At 45.5% G+C, this 24,682-nt stretch overlaps 1 protein-coding gene across 2 annotated transcripts in view; it reads left to right on the top strand.

The window, feature by feature from the left end:
* The first annotated feature begins 4,033 nt into the window (after positions 1–4,033).
* The window catches only part of Pde6a (phosphodiesterase 6A), a 63,280-nt gene continuing 42,631 nt past the window's right edge, over positions 4,034–24,682 (top strand). The window contains exons 1-6 of one of the 2 annotated variants that reach the window (XM_050158033.1): positions 4,034–4,507; positions 12,464–12,616; positions 13,356–13,445; positions 14,262–14,402; positions 18,199–18,273; positions 24,419–24,483. In XM_050158033.1, coding sequence (XP_050013990.1) covers positions 4,034–4,507; positions 12,464–12,616; positions 13,356–13,445; positions 14,262–14,402; positions 18,199–18,273; positions 24,419–24,483 — 998 coding nt within the window. The remainder of the gene's footprint in view (positions 4,508–12,463; positions 12,617–13,355; positions 13,446–14,261; positions 14,403–18,198; positions 18,274–24,418; positions 24,484–24,682) is intronic. The other variant, XM_050158034.1, reaches the window with a different exon arrangement.

Raw genomic sequence — 24,682 nt, 5'->3', positions numbered from 1 at the left:
AGGCCTCATGACCTAGATATCTTCCAACCCTACCTTCTAAAGTATCCACTATCTCATGCTGCCACCGAAGACCACGTTTCTTCAACAGCCTTGCTTTGCTCATTCTGGTACATTGAAAAAGGTGGCAAAAGTATATCATCCTATAAAACAAGGCCAATATTCATAATCAGAACCAAACTTAGTGTCACACTATAGGAAATGCCCTGGACTGGCTGGGCCTCTTTGGGATACTCTTTTAGATCTAGTTTAAAGCCAAAATACACATCCGTAGTTTTAGGTACTCAGGAAGCTAAGGATGGTCTCTTGTGTTTAACCTGGGCAAAGCACCAAAGATTATTTCAAGAAATAAAATGAACACCTGATTGATTGAGCAGAATTTTACTCTTGTGCTCAAGGAGCTGAACTGTATGAAAGTACAGATGTGCAGATATAGCACAGCCTGTGTAGAAATTCCCTTTAAAAGGAATAAAATCAATGTGTTGGGGGGGGGTCCCAAATAGAAAAATAATGTATTGGGACATCAAAGAACAGTCCTTGGAGGCTGTGGCACTTAAGCTGAGTAAAAGGGACAGGGTTGGTGGGGAGCAGCAAGAATAAAATGCAAAGCCCCAAATGGATGAAAAAAAATATTAGAACGGACCTCAGAGTATGTGCACGGAAGCTGTGGAAAACAACAAAAGGGGCCAGCAAGATGGCTCAGCGGGTAAAGGCACTTACAGTCAAGACTGATGACCTGATTTCAGTCTCCAGGACCCACATGGTGGAAGGAGAGAGCTGACTCTCACAGATTATCTTCCGACCTCCACACAGACACCATGGTATGTTCATATCCACTGGCCTGCAAAATCAGTATCTATAATAAAAGATTTTAGAAGGACTATGAGGGCCAGATTCTGTAGAACTATTCATATCAGGTGAATAGGCAACAGGCTGGTGCAGAGGTGGAAATACCTTTTGTTCACTGGGCTATAGCCTTAGGGGAAAGTCCTATTTATTCCGATCCTTAGATATCTACAAGTTCTTGGGACTAGAATTTTATTTACAGGTATTTTTGCAAAAAAAAAAAAAAAAAAAAAAAAAAAAAGATACTGACTCAACTTTTGTAGTACTAGAAAAATCAGACCCTGAACTATAGGGGCTAGAGAAACGGTTCAGTAGTTAAGAGCGCTTGCTGCTCTTGTCAAGGACCAGAGTTCGAGTCTCAGCACCCACATCAGGGGTTCACAACTGTTTGTAAGTCTAACTCCATGTGATCCAACGCCCTCTTCTGGCCTCTGTGGGCACCGGCACCCACATGCACGGACATGCATGCAGACACACACAATCAACAAAAGTAAAAATAAATATTTTTAAAAGAAACCAAAATATCTAACTATGGAGACTCGTTTACCTCTCAGAGGGCACAGGAAAATGTCTACATTCTTCTTAATTATCGCAACTTCAAGGGACTTCTCTGGCATTTAGTGGGTGGAGACTGTGATAAGTATCTTTAGGGTATAGGACAAACTCCTACAACGAAGAACTATTGGACTCAAGATGTCAATGGGGCCAAAGTGAGGAGCCCTTGCTGTCGAAGATGGTGCCACAACACAGAGGAATACTCTGTAGTATTACAGTGGATGAGAAGTACCTTTGAAAGATGTTCATGACAGCTGACAAAGATGGGAAAACCACGTTAATCTGGCATATGCAAGTATTTCAAAAACCTTAAAGCATGAAAAAAATTTCATCTTTAATTTTCTTTTTTGTCTTCCTATATTTCAAAAGGGTCAGCAGTCAAGAACATTTAAAACTTATAAATAAAAACAAAACAATGCTGTACCCCAAGGACGTGCCAGACAGCCCTGGAAGAAGGCTTAGGAGACAATGATAGGTCCCTGCCCTCATGAAGCTCCCAGTCCAGTGGAGGAAGACATAGAGGAGAACAAAGGGGGAACCAAGAGATTTTCTGGAAAGAATAAACACAGCAAAGGAAATAGAATGGGAAGATGGGCAGGAACAAGGGAAGGTGGTGAACTTTTCTGGGCTAAGAGAACAAGAGACGATGGGTGATTCTAAAGCGTGACAGTCTGCAGACTGAGTAAAACTGGGAAAGGCGTCTGGCTTAGAAAAGATCAGACAGTCATGTGGACTGTCAGGGTAAAAGACACCCTTCCCCCCCTTTCAAAATAATATATAAATAAATTGTGACTTGTTCATCCCACTAAGAGAATTCTGAGGAGCCACAAGAAAGAATGAACTACCGTCACACATGGTGATACAGATGAAAATCACAAATGTGCTGAACTGAGAATTCTGCAGCACTAACCCATGCAGAAGTCATGGTTTTCCATTGGGTGGAGAGGGGTACCTTTGTACATAGTACTAAATGGGTCCAATGCCCCCAAGAGTTTATTACACTTTACAAGGGAGGACATAATTCACTTGACAATAAAGTCCCTTTACAAAGTTCAAAGGGCCAGCTACTGCTTACAATCAGGCATTCCACAGCATTTACAAGGCACTGCTCACAGCACAGGGCTGTCATGGAACCTAAGGTAAGGTTTGCGCAGAAAGAGCGCATGCATCTCCTTTTGTGCAGAAGAGGCACATCAAAAAGGATGCTGGAGTGTCTAGAGTCTCTGGAGTTGATAGCCCACAGACTGCGGTGTTCATTTCTGATGAACGACCCAAGGAGGTACAGGCTAGAGTCAGAAAAAGCACATTGAGGAACCAGGAAAAAAGATCAAGTTGAAAGGAAATAGACTTTCAAAAGTCAGTCTCTCTGGAAGGACCAGTTGTGAACTAGAGGTTACCTCTGAGCAGTAGAACCACGTGTGCTTTTAATTGTCCTTTTTGCATTATTTTCTACAGAGAATATATGTAATATTTATAATAAAACTATGGGAGGTGTGTTATTTTTTACAAGGGCCTTTAGAATACTAAAATTAGAAACCATTGAAATACAAACCCAAGAAAGCCTTGTGTGCAGAAATCATGAAATCAAGCCAAGAGCTGGTTAGACCATGATATACCTGTGTACAATACAAGCAGCCTGGAGCAGCCATGGCAATGGAAGTCCCACACTTGGGAGGGTTAGGGAAAGAGGGAATGAGTGTGGGTGGCTAGCTTTAACTGTCAAATCGACACAACCTAGAGGCACCTGGGAAGACAGTCTCAATGAAGGATTGAGGGTTGCCTTAATTAAGGTAATTGATGTAGAAGACAGCCTGCTTAGGGCAACACTATTTCCTAGGCGGGGGTTCTGAACTGTATAGAAGAATGGGTAAGTTGCGCCAAGCACAAGCGAGCAAGAGGACGTGCCTGCATTCATTCTCTCTGCTCTTGATTGTGGATGTGATGTGATCAGCTGTCTCAGGCTCCTGCTGTTATGACCCCCGACCCCTGCAAGAGATGAACTGTAGCCTAAAGCTGTGAACTTAAATACACCCTTTTCCCCCCCAAGTTGCGATTTGTCAGGGCATTTTATCACAGGTTTGGGTTGGGGGAACAGGTAGGGAGGCTCGCAGGTGGCTGTGTCAAAGCTCTAACCATTCCAGCATGGAGGACTATAGATACTCTGGTTAGCTCTTCTGATTGACCAAGAAGCCAAACCAATCTCCTAAACAGTAATTGTCAGGAGCGGGTGTTACAGGTCCAAAGAAAGCCACAGGGGGCAGAGAGGACACATTTATGGGTAGGTAGTAGGCTGTTCCCAAGCTGCCTCTGACATCCTCAAGTGCTGTGCACTTGAATGTCTTCTCTAAGCCCTTATCGGACCAGGATGAAAAGGAGGCACTCCTGTTCTCTCTCCCAGAGCCCACTGGCATCTGGAACATGCTGAGCCTCATAATTTTTATTCTTAGGAAGTATTAATGACTTAATCTCTCTGCTTGCTCCGACTCCCGTGTGGCCTTCTCAGTGAGATTTACAGACAAGGCCCAGAGAGGTCCAGACTGACACGGGGCACATTGAATTCAATTTGCTGGGAAACAGCTCTGGAAAGGCCTGAGCCTGAACCCCTCCTTGGGAGCAGCAAGAGGTAGTCCCAACCATGGGTGAGGTGACAGCAGAGGAGGTAGAGCAGTTCCTGGACTCAAACATTGGCTTTGCCAAGCAATACTATAATTACCACTACCGGGGGAAGGTCATCTCAGACCTCCTGGGGGCCAAGGAGGCAGCGGTGGACTTCAGCAACTACCACACGGTGAACAGCGTGGAGGAGAGTGAAATCATCTTTGACCTGCTGCGGGACTTTCAGGAGAACCTACAGGCTGAGAAAAGCACATTCAACGTCATGAAGAAGCTCTGCTTCCTACTGCAGGCTGACTGCATGAGCCTGTTCATGTACAGGACCCGCAATGGCATCGCCGAGCTAGCCACCAGGCTCTTCAATGTCCACAAGGATGCCGTCCTGGAGGACTGCTTGGTGATGCCTGACTCCGAGATTGTCTTTCCTCTGGACATGGGTGTGGTGGGCCATGTCGCACACTCCAAAAAGATCGCCAATGTCCCCAACACAGAGGAGGTATGCTCTCCTTGTATGAGAGGCTCTGGGGGTACACAGCTCTCTGGGGTTCAAGGGTCCAAGTGGGCTGAGTCGCTGCTGGCCACCAAGCCTGGGCGAGTCATGACATGAAATTGTCCTCTATTTATTGTCAATCTTATTATTTATTGACAATTTATTAGAACTTTTTATTTAGAAAAAAGGAATATTCAAAACTAGCAGGAGTTTGAAATACTACAAAGAACTGCGTGCTTTTCAGTCATATTCACCAGTTATTAGCATCTTGTCGTGTTGGCTTCTCCCTCTGTTTCTGTGACCTGTTAGAAGGAAGCTTCAGGCATGCCCTTTTGCCCATACAGCCTTCATTCTGTATCTCCAGGACAGGACATTTCTTCCATATCCTCAGTACAGTGGTGGAATTCGGGGAGCACAGCGCCCACATAACACAATCATCTAGTAGTTCATACGCAGTGTTTTCCAGGCGTCTCGTGTACGCTGCTGTGGTTCTGTCTCTCCAGTCCCAGCTGAGACCACTCCTCAGTCTGTCTTTGCTTTCTGGAAAGATGGTGTATTTGAAGAAATAAATTTTTTTTTGAAAATCATACAAACCCACAAATATTTTACAGAAATGCCCTTCCATTTTGACTTATTTAATCCCTCCCCATATGTTTATTAGAGGGTTTGTTAAATTGTGTTTACTATACTCTGGGGAAGGAAGGAGAGAGAGAGAGAGACAGACAGACAGATTGAGTGACTGACTCATTTGGCATCCCATGGTGGCCTAGAAGTCCCTGGGGTAGCCCAAGACGACCTCAAATTCTTGGCAATCCTCTTGTCTCAGCTCCCCAAGTGACAGGATCAGATGCGAGCCACCATGCCTGGTAGTCTGCTATGGCTTCACAATTAGATTGGGTTTCACATCCTCACAGAAGCATCACTAACGGAATGTTTTTCTTCAGATTTTATAGCAGGAGACAGACGATCGCCCCATTACTGAAAATGCTAACAGTAATTACCTGATCGTTCTAAAAATCCAGAAGCCTAGAGGGTCTGTGAGAGATCTAAGCCTAAGTGAACTACAAGGTTCAGTCACCTGGGCTACAGAGAGTCTGCCTCAAAAACCCAAATCAAAACAAGCCAACCAAACCCTGCAGCTTGTGGAAATTTACTGACAGTTCTGACTAAGATCCCCACGAGCCACCCGATTTCCCTGCTGGTTATTAACTTGGACAGCTCTAAAGCAGGTCCGCTTGGTCTCCTGCCCAAGTCAACTCCACTTACCCTTCAGGTCTCAGCTCAACAGTCACTTCCTTGGGAACACCCTCTGTCATAGCTGTCCCCTTCCTGAAGTGATTCATCAAGGTGAGCGCTAGCATCAAGAAGGACCTTCTTTATTTGGTATTTATCCTGGGATCCTGTACAAGGTCAGGCACAAAGCAAGTGGTTAATAAACACGGCCTAAAGGACAGGGATTTTGCAGGGATTTCCCATTTGCTCACGGAAAACTAATCCTTAGATGCCAGGGGCTTCATTTTCTAGTATACCAGCCATCCCAAAAAATCCAGGCTGAGTGGTAGTGGTGCACATTTTAATCCCAGCACTTGGGAGGCAGAGGTAGGCAGATCCCTGAGAGTTCGAGGCCAGCCTGGTCTACAATGGCTAGTTCCAGGACAGGCTTCAAAGCCACAGAAAAACCCTGTTTTAAAAAAAGCAAAACAAAACCAATTTAACCATTTTCCCTGGACGTTTTGTATTACTTTTATTTGTTTGGTTATTTTGAAACAGGGTCTTGCTGTGTGGCCCTGGCTGGCCTGGAACTTGCTTTGTAGACCAGGATAGCCTTGAACTCACAGAGATTCTCTTGCTTCCATGCGCCACATGCCTGGCCTCCTGGACATTTTGTGACTTTGTCTTCGCCTTGCTTCTGTATTTATTTCAGATAAATAGTCTTAAGGTTAACAGGGGAAGAGGAAGGACTGGAAAATAACCTATTCAGCAAGGTGCTTGCTGGGCAAACATGAGAACCAAAGTTCAACTCCTAGAACCCACATTAAAAAAAATCAAAGAAGCCAACCACTCTGGCATAAACGTGTAATCCCAGATCTGGGGAGATAAAGACAGGCAGAATCTGAGGTTTAATGACTAGATAACCTAGCTAAATCACTGAGATGTGCACACACACACACACACACACACACACACACACACACGTCTCATCCAACAGGATCTGGAGGTCTTGGGAGGGGGTTTGCCCAAGGTCACCAAAGCATTAGCCCAATCTGGCATAAGAATTCAAAGGGGCCATCAAACAGTGATTACCTGGTTGTTTTACTAAAAAAATCCAGCAGTTTAGAGAGTCACTGAGAGTTCTAAGATAGCATGAATTACAGAGTCGAGTCTCAGGCCAGCCTGGGATACAGACACCAGTTGTGTGGGAGCTAGTCTACCGTCATGGGGTTAATGTCTCCTTGCATGTCTACTTGGTATCCAGGACTAGGGTTTTGGGGGGAGTCTTGCTGGATGCAGTGTGCCTCCTTTCACTTCCCTCCAAACTCTGGGACATTCTCCCAAGACTATGAAGACGCAATCTTGGGCAATGACTCTCACTATCTTGTGCCAACAGATGCTGACATGGAAACTCTTGCTCAGGGTGACACAGATGTAAAGTTCAGGTGGAACCTAAACTCAGCTTTTCTGGCCTTGAGCCCAGGCTCTTAACCCTCTGCTACGCCACACGTCTCTTTATCTGTAGAGTGAGGTCATAGGATGGAGTGCTGTTTAAGAAAGATTATTTCCAACCATATTTCAAGAGTTATGACCTTATGCCTTGAGATCAGAGCTGGGTGCAAATATTGTCACTTCCTAAGAACGTAGCCTTGGCAAATATTTAGTCTGCTTGGGCTCACTATTTAATTTATAAACCATTGATAGCACCCTGTTTCTGCCTCCTACATACTGAGATTACAGGTGGGTTGCCATGACTACCTGGCTTATACACTGATTCTGGGGCTCTAAATTCTGGGCCCGGACTTGTAGGATATGTGTATTACCCACTGAGCTATTTTGCCAGCCTCCTGGAACAAGGCCTACATGGGCAGTCTCTGTTCCTTGTTTCAGTTCCATTACTGTTAGTAATGATCTATCCTAAATAACAGATCCATTCCACTACTGTAGAGTATGGAAAATATTCTAACCTTGCCTTTCTGGAATTTTCCTTTTAGAGTCTTTTAGTCTCTACAAGCGCTGAGCCCTGTGTAGGCCTTGGTGTTGTGGAACTGAGGATTTGAGAAGGTCCTCTGATTCCAGAAGACCCAGGCCTGAAAGGGTGATGAACCTCCGTGCTGATCTGTTATTATTTTCTGTTCAGCTCTGAAAGTTCAGCCTCGCAGCCACACCCATATGCTTCCAGAAGCCCTTGAGTCCAGGGGCAGCGTCCCTGGCTGTGAGTGACTCAGGCCTGCTTGAAAGTTCAGTTAAGACCAGGAAGTCCTGAGTGTTCAGCTTTGGCAAGTTGCTTGCTTGCTCTACTTGGGAAATCTCATTCAATGTCAGGCTCTGGGATGGACGTGATCTTACTAACAGTTACTAGAGGTTGAGTGGAGAAAGAAGATGGCGGAGAGAAGACTGGGCTCTAAGTTGTCTCTGAACCTCTATAAAGTTGTATTTTGAGCCTTCATTGTTCTAAAATGTGTAAGACTGGTTGCAATAACTGCATTGTTGGAACGTGAAACCACAAGCTAAGTTTCCCAGGGTTCTCCTACACTTCTGCATCCCTGGCAAATCCCTGCTCATCCTTCTGCTCTTGTTCTTAAAAGACAGGATAAGCAAGCCAAATAAAATGGAAGATGATAGGCTAAGTTTTGAATTTAAGTAAACAAAGAGTAATATTCTCATAAGTATGTCCCATGCAGCATTTAAGGCATGCTTACAAGTAAAATTAATTATCATCTACTTGAAATTCAGATTTAACCTGGCATCCTGCTTCTGTTGTTGTTGATATCCAGCAGGTTCAGAGAGTTATTTCAATTTTCCTGTATCTGTTGAGACTAGTCCATGAATGAGAAGGGAGAGCACTGTAGCTCTGTTTGGCAGGGCCGATGTGACTTAATTCTATTATGTATGTAAGTCGTCTGGCTCTGAGCATAGCACATTGCTATTATTCAGTAAGTTAGTGATGTTACCATGGGTCCAGGCTTCAGATGCATATATCTTTCTTTTCTTCAAGTCTTCCAAGCCCATTCCCACCTCCTGGACTTTGCAGTCATTATGCCCCTCCTTAGAATGAATGCACTCCTCTGCCCTGGGCTTCCAGCTCAGTACTGTGTCTCCAGAGAAGGCTTCCAGACTCCCGTTCAAACCCAAACAGCTTCAGGCTGCCACCCCTCCCCTCACCGCTAAGGTATTTCTGGTTTGTTACCTTCAGAGCACATCATCTCAGGCTGCCGGGAGAATGCTGAACCGTTTTCTTATTTTTTTTCTTTCTCCTCTATTTAACTGACTGTTTTACCAGGATAGAAATCTGTTGCTCTCTGCTGTAGCCCCAGGGGTCACAGCAGTGCCTCAAACAGAAAGCATTTTGTCAATCCTGAGTGAATGGATGGTGACCCTGGGCCTTCCTCAGCCATGTCTCTTGTGCCTGGGCTTTAAAGCCAATGGTTTGGGACTGAGGAGATGACTCAGTAGGTAAGAGAACTCGCTGTATAAATGTGAAGGCTTGAGTTCAAATCCACACACAGACACACAACAGTCAGGTATGGCTATCTGTGCCTACAACCTCAGCACTGGGAGACAGAGACAGGCAAATCCCTAGTGTGCAGTGGCCAGCCAGTCTAGCCAAACTGACCAGCTTCATGTTCAATAGGAGACCTGACTCAAGGAAGCAAGAAGCAAGGCAGATGTCCCCCTCTGGCCTCCACCTCAGTCCCATGCATACAACACACACACACACACACACACACACACACACACACACACACATTAAAATAAATGGTTTGAGTGGAAATGCCTCCAAAATCATCTGCGTCTGGTTCACTGAAGGCCTATGTTGTGGTTGCTTGCTATTTATTATGGTATAACTATAGGTCGACTCCAGGCACTGGGGCTGGAGTGTTTGTGAAGAGTTCCCTGGCTGAGAACTCAGTGATCGTTAATAAAATAGAGTCAACTTGGACTTTGACTCACCTCAGAGACAGACCTCTGGGCCTGTTGGTGAGGGACTATTGTCTTTCTTTTCTTTTCTTTTCTTTTCTTTTCTTTTCTTTTCTTTTCTTTTTTTTTTATGGTTTTTCCAGACAGGGTTTCTCTGTAGCTTTGGAGCCTATCCTGGAACTTGCTCTGTAGACCAGGCTGGCTTCAAACTCACAGAGATCCACCTGCTTTTCCCTCCCAAGTGCTGGGACTAAAGGCGCGCACCACCACCACCCAGCGAGTATTGTGGTCAGATTAACTGAAGTGGAAGGCACAGCCCTAACTGTGGGCAGCATCATTTCCATGGGCCAAAGTTCCAGACAGTATAAAAGGGAGACAGCAAACAGAGTGTTGCCTTCTGTTCCTCGCGGCTTGCTGCAATGTGATCGGTTGCTTGTGTTCCCATAAGCACACCTTCCGGGACAGGGTAGACTGTACCCCCTCAGACTGGGAGCCAAGATAAGCCTTTCTCCACCAAGTTGTATTTGTCAGGTATTTGAATATAGTAATGAGAAAAGTGACTAGCCCATTAAAAAAGAGGGTGCTGGTACATTTAGAGACATGTGTCTCGGAGGTAGATGAGGCCCAGGTACTGGCTTCCCTGGACGAAGGTAAGTATTGCATAGCTGAACTGACTGAAACGAATGTGAGCATGCCCGGCCCTGAACAGTTCAGGCACTCAGCCGTGTCCGCCAAGAATGACGCAGAAAACCCCTGAGCTGTTGCTCTCTCCCAGCTTGTTCTAATTAATCCTCAACCACTAATACAAGTGGAGCATGACTGGCTTAATCTTAATTCCTTTACCCTTCACCCGTTTGTGCCAACTTCGCTGACCTTCTGCCACTGCCTATTCGTTTAATCTCACTCTGTCCAGAGGGAAATCCCTAAATGCAGGGCATCCCACCCGGAATACGAGCGGTAGGGAAAATTCTGTTGCCTCGGTTCTAGAGACAGTCGATGGATCGGCTGTGCAGCGGAATCGCCCTTCTCAGAACAGCACACACGGGACATATTTGTGCTGGCTCATGTCCCATGGTCGGGGAAGTCAGGAAATTTACCATGGTGTCAGAGACAGAAAAGCCGATTCTCCTGACTCTAGACAATCCAGCCTCTGTCTCCCCTTTCTGGCCAAAGCCCTGTCAGGCTGCCTTCAGGGGTTGGGAGTCAGGGTGTGTGCACCTCTGAGGTCTGCAGTTTTCAGCTAAGCCCTTAGGGTCTGTATCACTCCGTTAACTTCTCTTGTGCTGCTGTGACCAAATTACCTGATAGAAACTACAGAAGGAGGCCATTGGGATGGCTCAGGAGCAACTCGAGTGTGATCCTCAGAAGTCAAGTAAAGGTGGAAAGAGAAATTACTCCACAAGCTCTCCTGATTGCCACCCGAGCACTGGTCCCTCACTATAAACATCATGCCTCTCCCATAATAACAATAAATAATGTTTTTACTTGAAGGAAAGAAAGATTGCTTTGGCTCATGGTTTGGGGCTAGGAGTCCAGCATGGGGAAGGTGTGAAGGGACAGGGCAGTTCATATGGAGGCCATGGAGCAGGGAATGGTGATGTCCCAGGTTGACTTTCCCCACTCCATAGCTTACTCTAGCTGGCCCTCCAGCCTATGGGATGGTGCCACCGGCACGTAAGCCCACTTCAGTGATCCTCTCTGGAAGGTCCCTCACAGACACGCCCAGAGGTTTGCTTCACTAGTCTCCTAGGAACTTCTCGACCTAATCAAGATGTCAGTCAGAATTACAGTTAGGGACTCCTCAGTGGGAAGCTTTAGTCTTAGCCACTTGGTACAGGCCTGACATGTAGTGGCGCTTTCATAGAGTTCTGGGATGGTGATGGCCTCTGAAATGGCCATGTAAAGCTGGCAGTGGTGGCGCACACCTTTAATCTCAGCAACTGGGAGGCAGAGGCAGGAGGATCTCTGTGCCTTTGAGGCCAACCTGGTCTACAAGAGCTAACTCCAGGGCAGACAACAAAGCGACAAAGAAAAATCTTGTCTCGGAAAACAAAAACAAACAAACAAAAAAGAAATGGTCACGTAAACTGTAATCAGCTTGTTATGAAAGGTGAAAACATCAGCACCTGTGGGAGGCTGAAGCAGAAGGACGAGAGTTCAAGGTTGGCATGGAATATATGGGGAGACTGTGCCCAAATAAATAAAAGACTGGGTGGGAGTGGGGGCTGAAAATAACAAAGTTTTTGTTTTTTGAAAACATCAGCACCTGTGGGAGGCTGAAGCAGAAGGACGAGAGTTCAAGGTTGGCATGGAATATATGGGGAGACTGTGCCCAAATAAATAAAAGACTGGGTGGGAGTGGGGGCTGAAAATAACAAAGCCTTTGGTCCAATGAGTGGACCCCAGTGTAACTTCACTGGGGTTTATGTGAGCAGGGCAGCTCCCAAGCTGTGTTAACTTTGAGTTGCGGATCCCCTTTCTGTGAGGTGGGCTGTTGGTCCCTCTCTCTCAGGCTGCTGGGAAGATGAAGATGAAAGGATGAGATGGAGTGCCATGTGCAACGCCCACTGGCATCTTCATGGTTATGCCCCTAACTCCCTCATGGTTCCCATTTTAAGTTTCCACCTTGGGCTTCGCTGCCCTGAAGTGTTTGTCCTCCGTGGCCCTTGCTGGGCGGCCTCTCAGGCCTTCTTCTTTTGATGGATGCTGGAGGTGTACATGGTCACCTCAAGTTGTTCTGCCCTTGCCAAAGGGGAACAGATGAACAGCAGGGGCTCTGAGATGCTCCCCCGTCCTTGTGGTCATTTGCTTGCCTCTGCCTTCTCTCAGGATGAGCATTTCTGTAACTTTGTGGATGAACTCACGGAGTATCAGACCAAGAACATCCTGGCTTCCCCCATCATGAATGGGAAGGACGTGGTAGCCGTAATCATGGCTGTGAATAAGATAGACGGACCCCACTTCACCAAGAGAGACGAAGAGGTAAGACTGCTTGAGATACTGCTGAGGACACCATGCTAGCCCATTCCTCCTGCTCATGGAATTCCCTAACCTTGCCATTTGGTTTGGCTTTAGTTCCCCCATATATATATAAATATCAGGAGGACAAGCCAAGTATGTCAGCCCATGTCTGTAATTCCGGTATTGAGAAGCTGGGGCAGGAGTATTGTCACAATTTGGTGGTGCACAGCTATAATTATAATTGTATAGCCTGGGCTGTATCGTGGGTTTTAGGGCATTGCATGCTATATATTAGGCAGACCCTGTCTCAAAAACTAAAAGAGAGAGGGGTCGGGGTCCAGATGCTCATCTCTGAGGGAGGCAGGGGAATATGACTGTCCAGACATTGGATTTTGAAGTTAGGAATGAGTGGTATTTGTTCTGGATCTTCCAGAATCTTATTGTTTTATTTGGACAAATCACTTATCTTCTCTGAACCTATTTTTTTTTATTTGTATCTACCTCAGAGTGACTTGTAATGATTGGGTAACATACACCAGTGACTTAACATTGGGCCACCAAGTTCAATAAATACTAGCTATTTTCATTAATACACTCTCAATAAATCAGCAAGCATGGTGAGTTCCCATTCGTGCGGCCACTCGTGGTTCAGCTGTGCAAATTGCTTCTGTGCAAGTGTTAACGATGGTCAGACATTTGCTGGTGGCGGAAGCGGCCAGAGGAAGGATTTCTCTGTCTCATCTGCTGTTTGAATCTGTAGATTCTTCTCAAGTACCTCAACTTCGTGAATCTGATCATGAAGGTGTACCATCTGAGTTACCTGCACAGCTGTGAGACTCGGCGTGGCCAGGTGAGCAGCCTGAGTATGCCCTTCTCCTGAAGCATTGATATCGTCAGGGCAGTTGGTGTGAAGGTACTGTGAATCCAAGCTGTGCCTAGTGGGAGTGCCCTGTATTAGGAGGTGGCGGAGGCTTGTAAAGTTGTATCCTAGAGCGGTTGTGCTTGGATTTGAATGTTTGCCCACTAATGAGCTGGAGGACCTTAAGCTAGTTAAACCTCTCTGATAATGTGGACGCGTGAGATGGGCGTGGTGGTACAAGCTTGGCACTCCAGCACTCTGGAGGCGGAGGCAGGAGGATCAGGAATGTGGAGGTCAGACTGGGCTACTCAAGACCCTACTGAAACGAACAAACAAAGCAAAACAAAACATGGAAATAATTATATATCATTCTCAAAAAAGCATTATCAAAATAAATAAGAGGACATATGTAGGGTACTTCAACTGCTTATTATTATTTTATTGTATGGTTTTTGCACTGTTGGGGATTGAACTCAAGACCTGTATTACTGATCTGCATCCTTAAACTCTGTGCTTAATATATATATTTTTGTTTGTTTGTTTGTTTGTTTTTTTTAGTTGTTGAAAAAAATTTCCGCCTCCTCCCCGTTTCCCATTTAATATATATTATTAATAACACATGAGATAAAATAAATGGAAAAAGTTAGACCCAATGCCTCAGTTTTTCCACCTATAAAATGGGGCGAATGAGCCTATTTCTCTAGGCTATTGTGAGAGTTAAATGGAGTAAACTAGAAAGCCTTGCAGAATTGTTATTTTCTAAGAAACTTTCAACAACTCTGATCATTCTTTTTCAAATGTCTGCAGATACTGCTGTGGTCTGGGAGCAAGGTCTTTGAAGAGCTCACGGATATAGAGAGACAGTTTCACAAAGCCCTGTACACAGTCCGTGCTTTCCTCAACTGTGACAGATACTCCATAGGCCTCTTAGACATGACCAAACAGAAGGTAAGACAGTTTCAAGGACGGCAAGGATTCACCTAGCACAGACTTAGCCTGGGTGAGTCTGCATGGCTGTGGAAGATTTTACATGAGCGCTAGGGAGACAGCTCGGTTAGTAATGTGCTTGCCTCAGAGCTACGAGGACCTGAGTTTGACTCCCAGAACTGAAGGAAGAGGAGCAGGCCATACACAGCACAGGTGTAGTGGTCAGAGGATGACTTTTGGAAATAAGCTCTCTCCTTCCATTGAAGATTCTGGGGGATTGAACTCAGGTCATCAGGCTCTCCTGGCAAATGCTTTTTACCCTGGAGCCATCTGCTGATGGCTTTGCAAGTGTGGATCAGGATCCTCTGCTGCCTCACAGACGTCCCCTGCTGTCTCACAGACGTCCCCTGCTGTCCCACAGACGATGTCCCCTGCTGTCTCACAGACGTCCCCTGCTGTCCCACAGACGATGCCCCCTACTGTCCCACAGACGATGTTCCCTGTTGTTCCACAGATGTTCCCTGCTGTCTCACAGATGTCCTCTCCAACTCAGTGCTTTCTTTTCCTTAAAAGTGTGTTTCGGTGAATATAAATCAGAGTCATAGTGTAGTCTAAGGAATCAATTTTTCTTATGGCTAGTGACTTTTATGAAGTCACCAAACTGTTTAAGAAGTCTTTTTCTAGCTTCCAAGTTCAGAAAGGTATTTACTTATGCCAATTTGTGTAAGTTTTATTTTTATGGAATTTACATGTAGCTCTACAGTATACCAGAAAAACTTAGTGTATACATGATATATATTACTATTTCACGTGGACACCCAACCTACCATTACCTCATCTGGAAAAGACCTGCCCTTCCCCATTGCTCTAACAAAAAGTCCACCTGTTGTCACAATCCCATCGAAAAGCCCATCTTTCCCTGGCTTGGTTTCTGGAATGTCTACTCTGTTACGCTGGTTGATTTTCTATTATTCTACGGTGTCATACTGCCTTGATTTCAGTATGTGTGTACAATGTCTTGATGGTCACTTGTGAAGAGATCTCTGAATCTGGCATTTTACGTTAGAGTTCTTAACTATGTTTTATATCTCTTGACGTTTCTCCCTGTATTTTCTACCCTTTCATAATTAGAGACTTCAAATTGAGTATTTCTTTTTCTCCTGCCATTCCTAGCAGCAACCAAGTCATTGTTTATCTTCTTCAGGAGATATGAAGTTCTTCTAGGGCAGTGGTTCTCAACCTTCCTAATGCTGTGACCCTTTAATACAGTTTCCTCATGTTGTGGTGACCCCCAACCATAAAATTATTTCGTTGTTACTTCATAATTGTAATTTTACTACTGTTATGAATCGTAATGTAAATCTTTCTTTGGAGATAGAAGTTTGTCAGTGGGGTTGCGACCCAAAGGTTGAGTCCATGTTCTAAGGTCTGTAATGTGTTGTACGCACCATAAACAAGTTGCAAACAGGACATGGGGCTCCGGTAGATTCCCAGTTCACATGGTCACCCAGGCGGAATTTCCTTCTGTTGTCAGAGTCTAGCAAAAGAGTCCGTCCAGACAGAAGACCGAGGGTGTGGCATCTGAACTTTCTGTGAGCTCCCTTCTGTTTGTCTTCTGGGTGACATTAACATAAGCCAGCCATCAGGATGAGTGCGTTCAAAGGAACAAGGCATAAAGGGTGGCCTCTACACACAGCAACGCAGGGATAACAGGTCACTGTTTGTCCCCAAGTGTTAACAGCTCAACGATCAGAGAGAGCCCTGCACAAGGAAAACCTCCTCTGGACTTTGATCTAACACAACCTTTGTATCTCCATATGCAAAGAACACCAGCAGACAAGCCACAGATGGAAGCCTAGGTAGCCCTAGTGGCTTCTTCTCCTAAGCCTTCTTTCTGGTTCTTTTTTTTTTTTTTCTCCCTTTTCCTTTCTTTCTTGAGATAAGGTCTCTTGGATCCTAGGCTAGTCTTGGACTTGAACTCCTGATCTTCCTGTCTCTACTCCTAAGTGCTGGGATTCCAGGCAAGTGCTTCGACACTCATTTTATTCTGTGCTGGGGTTGGGGCACAGGGCTTTAGGCATGCTAGGTGTATTAGTTAGGATTTCTATTGCTGTGAAAGGACACTGTGACCATGGCAACTCTTATTAAAAGAAAACATTTAATTGGGGTGACTTGCTTATAGTTTCAGAGGTTCAGTCCATTATCATCTTGGGGAGGGGGAGTACAGAGGCATGCAGGCAGGCATGGTGCTAGAGAAATAGCAGAGTGTCCTACATCTTGCAGGCAACAGGAAGTTGACTGAGACATCATTGGGCAGCATCCTGAGCATAGGAAACCTCCAAGCCCACCCCTGTAGTGACACATTTCCTCCAGCAAGGCCATATCCACTCCAACAAAGCCACACCTCCTTATAGAGCCATTCCCTATGAGATTATGGGGGCCCAATTACATTCAGGCTGCCACACTAGGCAAGTGTTCTACCAACCGAACTCCACCCCCCACCCACCTTTTTCTATCTTCTTCCCATCCCCCACCCTCCTTTCTTTATCTTCCTTTTGTGTCTTAGGCCAAAAAACTCAAGGTAAAAAGAAAAACTCAAGATAAAGTAAATTCAGTTAGGGATGATTCATGAATCAGGTGGCCCCCAAACAGGAAGCCATCAAGAGCGCGGCTCTACATGGGCAGTGAACTCTTCTAGGGTGGATGGAATAAAGACAACTTAATTGGCTACAGCCACACATTTGTCTGATGTAGGTGTAATCTGATCGGTTGGCTGTCTGTGACTGACTAAAATTTAATTTGTCATAGAAACACGTCTCTTCGGTTATTACTCCAGAGCTGGGGATGGAGCCTAGGGCCTGGCACACGCTAATCAAATGCAGTGCCTGAGTGCCAGCCCAGCTCCTGCCCCAGCCTTCGTTAGTTATGGAGGGGTGTGTGTTGGAGTGCCGGAGCCCAAGTACAAGGTCAGGATCGGGAGCACACCCTGCTTATTGCGTTTAATAGCTTTCAGGGGCTTTTGGATGTTTTTTTCACAACAGTTAATAGCAACATTTCTGGAGCTGACGGTGGCATTGTGTGATTTATTTTGAGACCCCACGTTTCTCACCGCTGCTGTTGTCATGACACCTTTCTGATTGGCAGACACTACTGCAATGTGATTCTACAGCTGCGGCCTCATTGCTCTATTAGGTCTCATCCAGATGCTTCGATTGTTTTCCCTAGAGACCCTATTCTGTAAAAAAAAAAAAAAGTGTGTGTGTGTGGTTTGTGTATATTTCCATGTGTGTGTGGGTATGCACAAGCCACCATATACGGAGGCAGGGGACATCTTTGGGTGTCAAACCTCTCCTGCCAAGTTGACTGAGATAGGGTCTCTTATTGTTTGCTATTGCATGAGACAGGCTGGAGAACTTCTGGGAATCCTCCTGCCTCCTCCTCCCATTTTGCCCTAAGAGCACCGACATTATAGACGTGTGCTACTGTGCCCTACTTTACCTGGGATCTCAGGATTTGAACTTGCATCCTGACACTAGCTGGCAAGAGCTTTTACCTACTGAGCCATTTCCTCAGCCCCCAAACCTCATTTCCCCATCTAGTGTCCTACAACACCGGGGACACCCCAACTCATCACCTATATTTCGGCTTATTAGACAACTGTTTATCAATGTTAAACAAATAAGAACATTCTCTGACTTTGCTCTTCCAGGCAAGCTCAGGTTTCAGTGATTGTTCCACATTCAAACTTCAGTGGTAGGCAGCGCATATAGGCTTTTCTTTATAAGAACATGTGATTATTGTTTTATTTTACTCCTAGGAATTTTTTGATGTGTGGCCAGTTCTGATGGGTGAGGCTCCAGCCTACTCAGGTCCCAGGACTCCAGATGGAAGGGTGAGTTGCTTCACAGTCTTTTCCATAGGCAAGGCTTGGTGGGTTCTGCTGAAGGACACTCATTCATCATTTGTCTCAATTGTCACTCTGTCGTCTCTCCTGTGCGACGGTAATTCTTCACACCTTTCTGACTCTGTCACTTACTAATGTTTAATATCTTGTGGGAGTGTCGAGGGGACCCAGAGGAACAGATGAGACAGGAATTGATCCTCACATTCAGCAGACATGAATGAGTCCAGAGATGTCATGCAGTTGGCTCAAGGGTCTTCCCCTAAGCGGGAAGTTAGAAGCAGTTTGGAGCTAGAAAGAGGCTTCAAATCTAATCCAGAATGTTCAAATTGATAGCCAGAGCACAGTCCCAACTACTTGATACACTCGTTAGCTGCCTGCATTTAAGTTCTTGTTTGTTTGGACAGGTGGATAATGATAGTCAAAGTTTTTCATAGTGGGTTCTCGGTTTATTTTTGAAAAGATTGGAGATCAGTTAGATGGGACCTTTAAGCCCGCAGGATAGATTTGATTGGAGCTACGTCATGGCTGCATCTTTAGGAAGTAGCATAAGCTACCTAGTCAGCCACCATTCACACTCCTGGCTGGGTGCTCCTGTTTGCCCCCAACCCCTCCGTAATTCAGGGTCACAGGGTATCATGTAAGCAGGTTATACCTGCAAAGGCTATGGTTGCTCGGGAGAGGGACGGGAAAAGAAAGTCAACACTGACTCTGAATTTCCTAACCAGTTAGTGCCCCTGCTGTTCGTGTGACAGGAAGTTCAGTGTGGTGGCTCTGACCGCATTCCTTTCAGGTGGTGGCTGGGTAGTGTGCGCCTTCTAGGACACTGCAAAGAAACACAAGAGAAGCCCACAGAAACCCACAGATATACCAAACAATGGCCTCGGCAAAGACTAGTTCAGCCTTGTATTGCTGTTCATCTAAGAATGGGAAACAATGGGCTGATGAGATGACTCAGTGGTTAAGAGCACTGGCTGCTCTTCCAGAGGACCTGAGTTCAATTCCCAGCACCCGTATCGCAGTTCACACCTGCCTGTAACTCCAGTCTCAGGGCATTTGACACCTTCACACAGAGTATATACAGGAAAACATCAGAGCACACCAGATACAGTCTCTTTACGTAGTTCTGGGACTCTCCACGTAGACCAGGCTGACCTTGAACTTGCAGAGATCTATCTCTGCCTCTCTAGTGATGTGATTAAAGACTTAGGCCTAGCCGGGCGCTGGTGGCGCACACCTTTAATCCCAGCACTTGGGAGGCAGAGGCAGGAGGATCTCTGTGAGTTCGAGACCAGCCTGGTCTACAGAGCTAGTGCCAGGACAGGCTCCAAAGCCACAGAGAAACCACGTCTCGAAAAACCAAAAAAAAAAAAGAAAGCAAGGCTAAAACCATGTCCTCTCAGGTCCTAGCTCTCCTGTGCTCTGCCAACAACTTGAGCAATCAATGTTACTCAAGCCCAAATCTCANAAAAAACCAAAAAAAAAAAAAAAAAAAAAAAAAAGACTTAGGCCTACCCCTGGCTCGAAACGCTTTTCTTTAATGAATGTGGGTACAGTGGGAGATTCCTGAGTTCTGACACTAGCTAGTTGTGTGGGTTTGGGGCATTTCCAGAAGCCTTCTCCCTATTCTGTCATCCTGGGGCAGGCCAACCTGTTCCCGTTCATAGGACTTAGGTCACTGGTGCTAATCTCCCACCGAGAGGCAGTAGGCATTGTAGTATCGAAACCGGAACTGGCCAGTTGCATCTCGTTGTCTTCCGGGCGCCGTACCTGAGCTGTTTTGTTGCTGTGGTACCATGATTTGAATCCAGGGCCCCAGGCATACCAGGCAAGGGTTTACCACTTCCTCTGCCTTTTGTCTATTTTTTAAAAAATTGCCTTTATTTTTGACACAGATTGGGTAGGCTGGCCTTGAATTCCCCATTTACCCTAGGAGGTGCTTGAACTTGCAATGCTCTTGCTTCAGACTCCCGAGCAGCTGGAATTATAGACTTGCACCAGCAGGCCTGGCTATCACTTCTTCTTTTTAATATGAACAAGTTATTTTTATTTTTTCCCATTGGACACTTGAGGAGATCTGGAAAGGCCAAATCATTTGTACAGATTAAAAACCTGGGTGCTTTTCTCTCAGATGACTGCCAACACAAACATGCCTTCTTCTTGTGGTCTCCTTTGCCTTCCAGTGTGACTCATGCTGTATTGGCTGAATTCAAACGCACTTAAAAAATACGGTGTTTGACTTTAGCCACTCCTCCCTCCATCCTAGGTCCAAAGCCCGCTAACAGTCAGCTGTATTTCATTTCATCTCCTTCAGAAAGTAAAACTTCTTGTGTGTGTTTAAAGTATGAAAAGGTTGTACAGGCTCATTAGGCCTCTGGAAAAAAACAAAACATACCGCTTGTCTTGAAACTGCCATACTTCCAGGCCTCATGTTTTGGTAACCAATGTACTGGTGACTCTTTCAAAGACCCTGGTGTCACAGTGTCTGCTGCTCAGCAGAAGGTAACAAAGGTGCCCTTGATGGCTCTGGTTTGGTTTTCCAGAATCTGTGAATTCATACATGAGTGTGGCCTTGAAGGCCACACAGCAGCTACAGTGTGTAGAAAAAGCCCTCTTTTGCCTAGCACACTGATTCTATTTTGCTGCTTTTTTTTTTCCTGAAAGCAAATTGATTCTCCAGTAGGTTTCAGAAAAAGAAAAATAAATAAAAATCCAACACCCTAACCAAACCTGTTAGACATGCTAGGAACTTTTCGGAAGAGCCCCATGGCAACTGTGCTTGGCACAACACCGTCAGCCACTCTGGCAGTAGCAGTGGCCACATGCTCACCTCCTAGATCCCACAACAGCCTGTGTTTCTCAGCTGGGATGTTTGAGAACTAGTTCTTGTCTTTTTTTTTTTTTAAGACAAGGTCTTACTCTGTAGTCCAGGCTAGCCCGGAACTTACTATGTAGCCCAGGCTGGCCTTAAACTTGTAGTGACCCTCCTGCCTCTGTTTCCTGATTGCTGGGATTATAGGTGTGACTACTGTCTAGCCCAGAGTCTCTCAGTATAGTTCAGGTGGGTCCGGAACTCACAGTTCTCCTGCCTCAGCCTCTGAAAATGTTAAGATTACCGGCATGAGCCACTAAGCCCAGTCAGTGCTTCCCAGTGGCTCAGCTTACAATGGGTTTGTAGGGATGTAACCCACACTGCACGGAGGAGATGCAGGCTCTATCTGTTCAACCACTTTCCCAGGGATAGCTGCCATCAGGTGTGGCCTGTTCAAAGTTCTTCTGCTTTGTAGGGAACAATATCTTCAGGCCGTGCTTTGCCCTGAGTGATTCCTCATTATAAAACAACAGTTGGTTCCCTTTCCAGTGCAAGTACTGATTAAGAATGATTTGGTCTGTCATTTGGGCCAAGCAAACAGCCACCACCTGTCCAGCACCAACCACGAGGCATACTGGTAACTCATTTATGCGAAGAAAGTATGACTCCCTCTGAATGTATCATATTAAATAAGGAACACATGGATATATGCATCAAAACTATAGCAGAATCCATGTCACACGTGTTTTTGATCCCAACACTCCGGAGACAAAGGCAGAGGCAGAGAACTACCCTGGTTTACCTAGTGAGTTCCAGGCTATCCAAATCTACATAGTGAGACTCTGTTTCAAAAAGTCAAAAAGTCAAAAGAAAAAACAAAACAAAAACAAAAACAAAACTGCCTCAGAAAAACCAGACCTGTGAGCCTACCGAACACATGTGACTATTGAATGAATGAATAATGAAGCCCTGTACTTGGATCATAGAAAATAAGGGGCACCTAATGCTGGATACTGCAGCATTCTCCAATCCTTTCAAACCAGCCTATGCATGAGTCATGGACTAATAAGTACTGAGCTCTCAACTCTTCTATAGCATGCTTCACACACACACACTCACACACCACTACGTGAAGTGTAATATACAACCTGAGAGCTAATATTTGTATCTAAGATCAGATTGGAAAAAAAAAAAACAGGACTACCAAAAGCCACAAATGCCAAGTGAAATCAATAGTTATTGGTGAACTTAAGCCATTGAAATTGACATCGTTGTGAACTTGTCATTCAATAAATTCTGACATTGTAGAAGGACATAGACATGTCAGTCTATGCTTCTGACATAACTTGCTCACAGAGTAGGTTTGGCGTTGTTGCAAGGCCTTTTAAAGTAATGAGGCTGAGACCTGTGGACGTGACAGTCATCCTTGAGAACTTGTCTAAGGCATGCATTTCTGGACGTGAAGATGCTGAGTCAGAGAATATGTACACTCTGGTCCTAGAGACATCCTGCTAACTCACCACCTGCAACTGAAACTCATAGGTAGGGTGGGATATTAAGAACGATAAGATTTTTGCTGCTGTGGCAAATACTGAGACAAGAATGAGGTTTATAGGATGGAAGATTCTCATGCACTCTGGGCCTGGCAGAGTTCTTCGTCTGTAATTCCATTGCATTGACTGGTAGAGAGTGAGAGCCTTCTGTAGTTTTTCTTTGGGAGTCAGATTCAAGATCCAGATTCCTGAGCCAGGTGGAGGTGCATGCCTGTAATTCTAGCATTTGATGCACACCTGTAATTCTAACATTTGATGTATGCCTGTAATTCTAGCATTTGGTGCGTGCCTGTAATTCTAGCATTTTGGTGCGTGCCTGTTATTTTAGTGTTTGGTGCATGCCTGTTATTCTAGCGTTTGGTGCATGTCTGTAATTCTAGCGTTTGGTGCATGCCTATTATTCTAGCATTTGGTGCATGTCTGTAATTCTAGCATTTGAGAGGTCGAGACAAGAAGATCAGAAGCTTAAGGTCAACCTTGGCTGCATATCAAGTTTGAGACTAGCTAGAAAAGACTACTAAATCTTGTCTCAAAAAAAAAAAAAAAAAAAAAAAACCTAACCAACAGAGCTGGTAAGATGACTCAGCAGGCAACGGTGCACGTCACAAAGATTGATGATCTGAGTTTGATCCCTCATCAAACTCAGGTCCCGCATCATGGGAAGAAAGAATCAAATCCTACAAGTTGTCCTCTGATCTCCCCACCTTTGCTGTGATGTAACACACGAGCACACACACACACACACACACAATGGGCTGGAGAGATGGCTCAGTGGTTATTTCCTATGCAACCGTGATGGGGAGGGTAGGCAGAGGGAAAAGAGAATCCTTTGAGCTTGCCTGTGGTGCCACCATGCCTCAAAGGCTCGTAAGATGGAAAGTGGTGGAGGAAATCACTGAACAGCCTCTGTTGGCCTTCCCACACCCACCAAGGTTCACACACCTGCCAGGACAAATCTGTGCATGCACACACCCACACACCCACACACCCCCCCACACACACACACAAAATCCAAACAAGCGAATTAGCCAGACTCCTGTAACCACACTGTTTTTACAAATGAAAAGACATCTAATAGATGAGGGAGAGGCTTGAGTGCGGAGTCAATGCTTCTTAAAAAATGCAGCTAAGTGTTTTAGTAACAACTAGTCTGCAGGCTGGCAACAGTCCAGTGGTCATTGTCTGGGTGGCTGTGTCCCAGTCCATAGAGATACTGCAGCGGCATTTTATGCTTCTATCCCTAAATCACATAGTTAAATGGGTCTAGAAATCAAGGACCCAGGCTCTGGCGCTGGCTCATTGCAATGTCTCACTATACAGTACTCCTTCCTTCTCCTGCATCTCAGCTCTCATCCACGAGATGGTCACTCTTAGGCAAACAGAGGACCTGATAAGACAATAGAATTTTTCATGGAGAGCAAGAGGAATAGAGCCACCTGCCAGCTGGTCCTTTGACCTCCTATGACCCTCTTTCAGGGTCATCTAAGGACAGTGAAGGCTGGAGAGCAACAGAGATAACCTTAGAGGGAGCTAGGGGCAAACTTGGAGCCCCTGAAAAACAAGGGCAGATGCAGTGAAGGATGGGGTATGGGTGCCATGTCTTAGGCATGGGTAAACTTTGTGTGCTCTCTTCCTTGTGTGTGTGTGTGTGTGTGTGTGTGTGTGTGTGTGTGTGTGTTTGAACAGAGAAGGAAGAATCAGGCTAGTTTCATGGGGGCACCTCTGTTGAAGCCCTGCTATGGCTCAGTGTGTAATTTTCCTCTTTTGCCAGGAAATTAACTTTTACAAGGTCATTGACTACATCCTGCACGGCAAAGAAGACATCAAAGTAATCCCGTAAGTTTCATCTCCAGACATGAAAAACTTCAGGCATATTTCCAATACCTTAAGTCTGTGGGTCCTGACACCGAACTCTGAGCACACTCTGAACAGTCACGTCCTTGGTTGGAGGCAGAGAGAGCAGGGGGAGGGTGGTAAACAATGAGACTGAGAAGGTGGTGGAACCAGTCTCCCAAAGGGAAGAGCTGGATCAAAG

Source organism: Alexandromys fortis, unplaced genomic scaffold, assembly GCF_014885135.2.
Source record: "Alexandromys fortis isolate MF-2015 unplaced genomic scaffold, M_Fortis_MF-2015_v1.1 scaffold_94, whole genome shotgun sequence".
Lineage (NCBI taxonomy): Eukaryota > Metazoa > Chordata > Mammalia > Rodentia > Cricetidae > Alexandromys > Alexandromys fortis.
The sequence above is the reverse complement of the archived record's forward strand: the minus strand, read 5'-3'. Positions and strand labels throughout refer to the sequence as shown.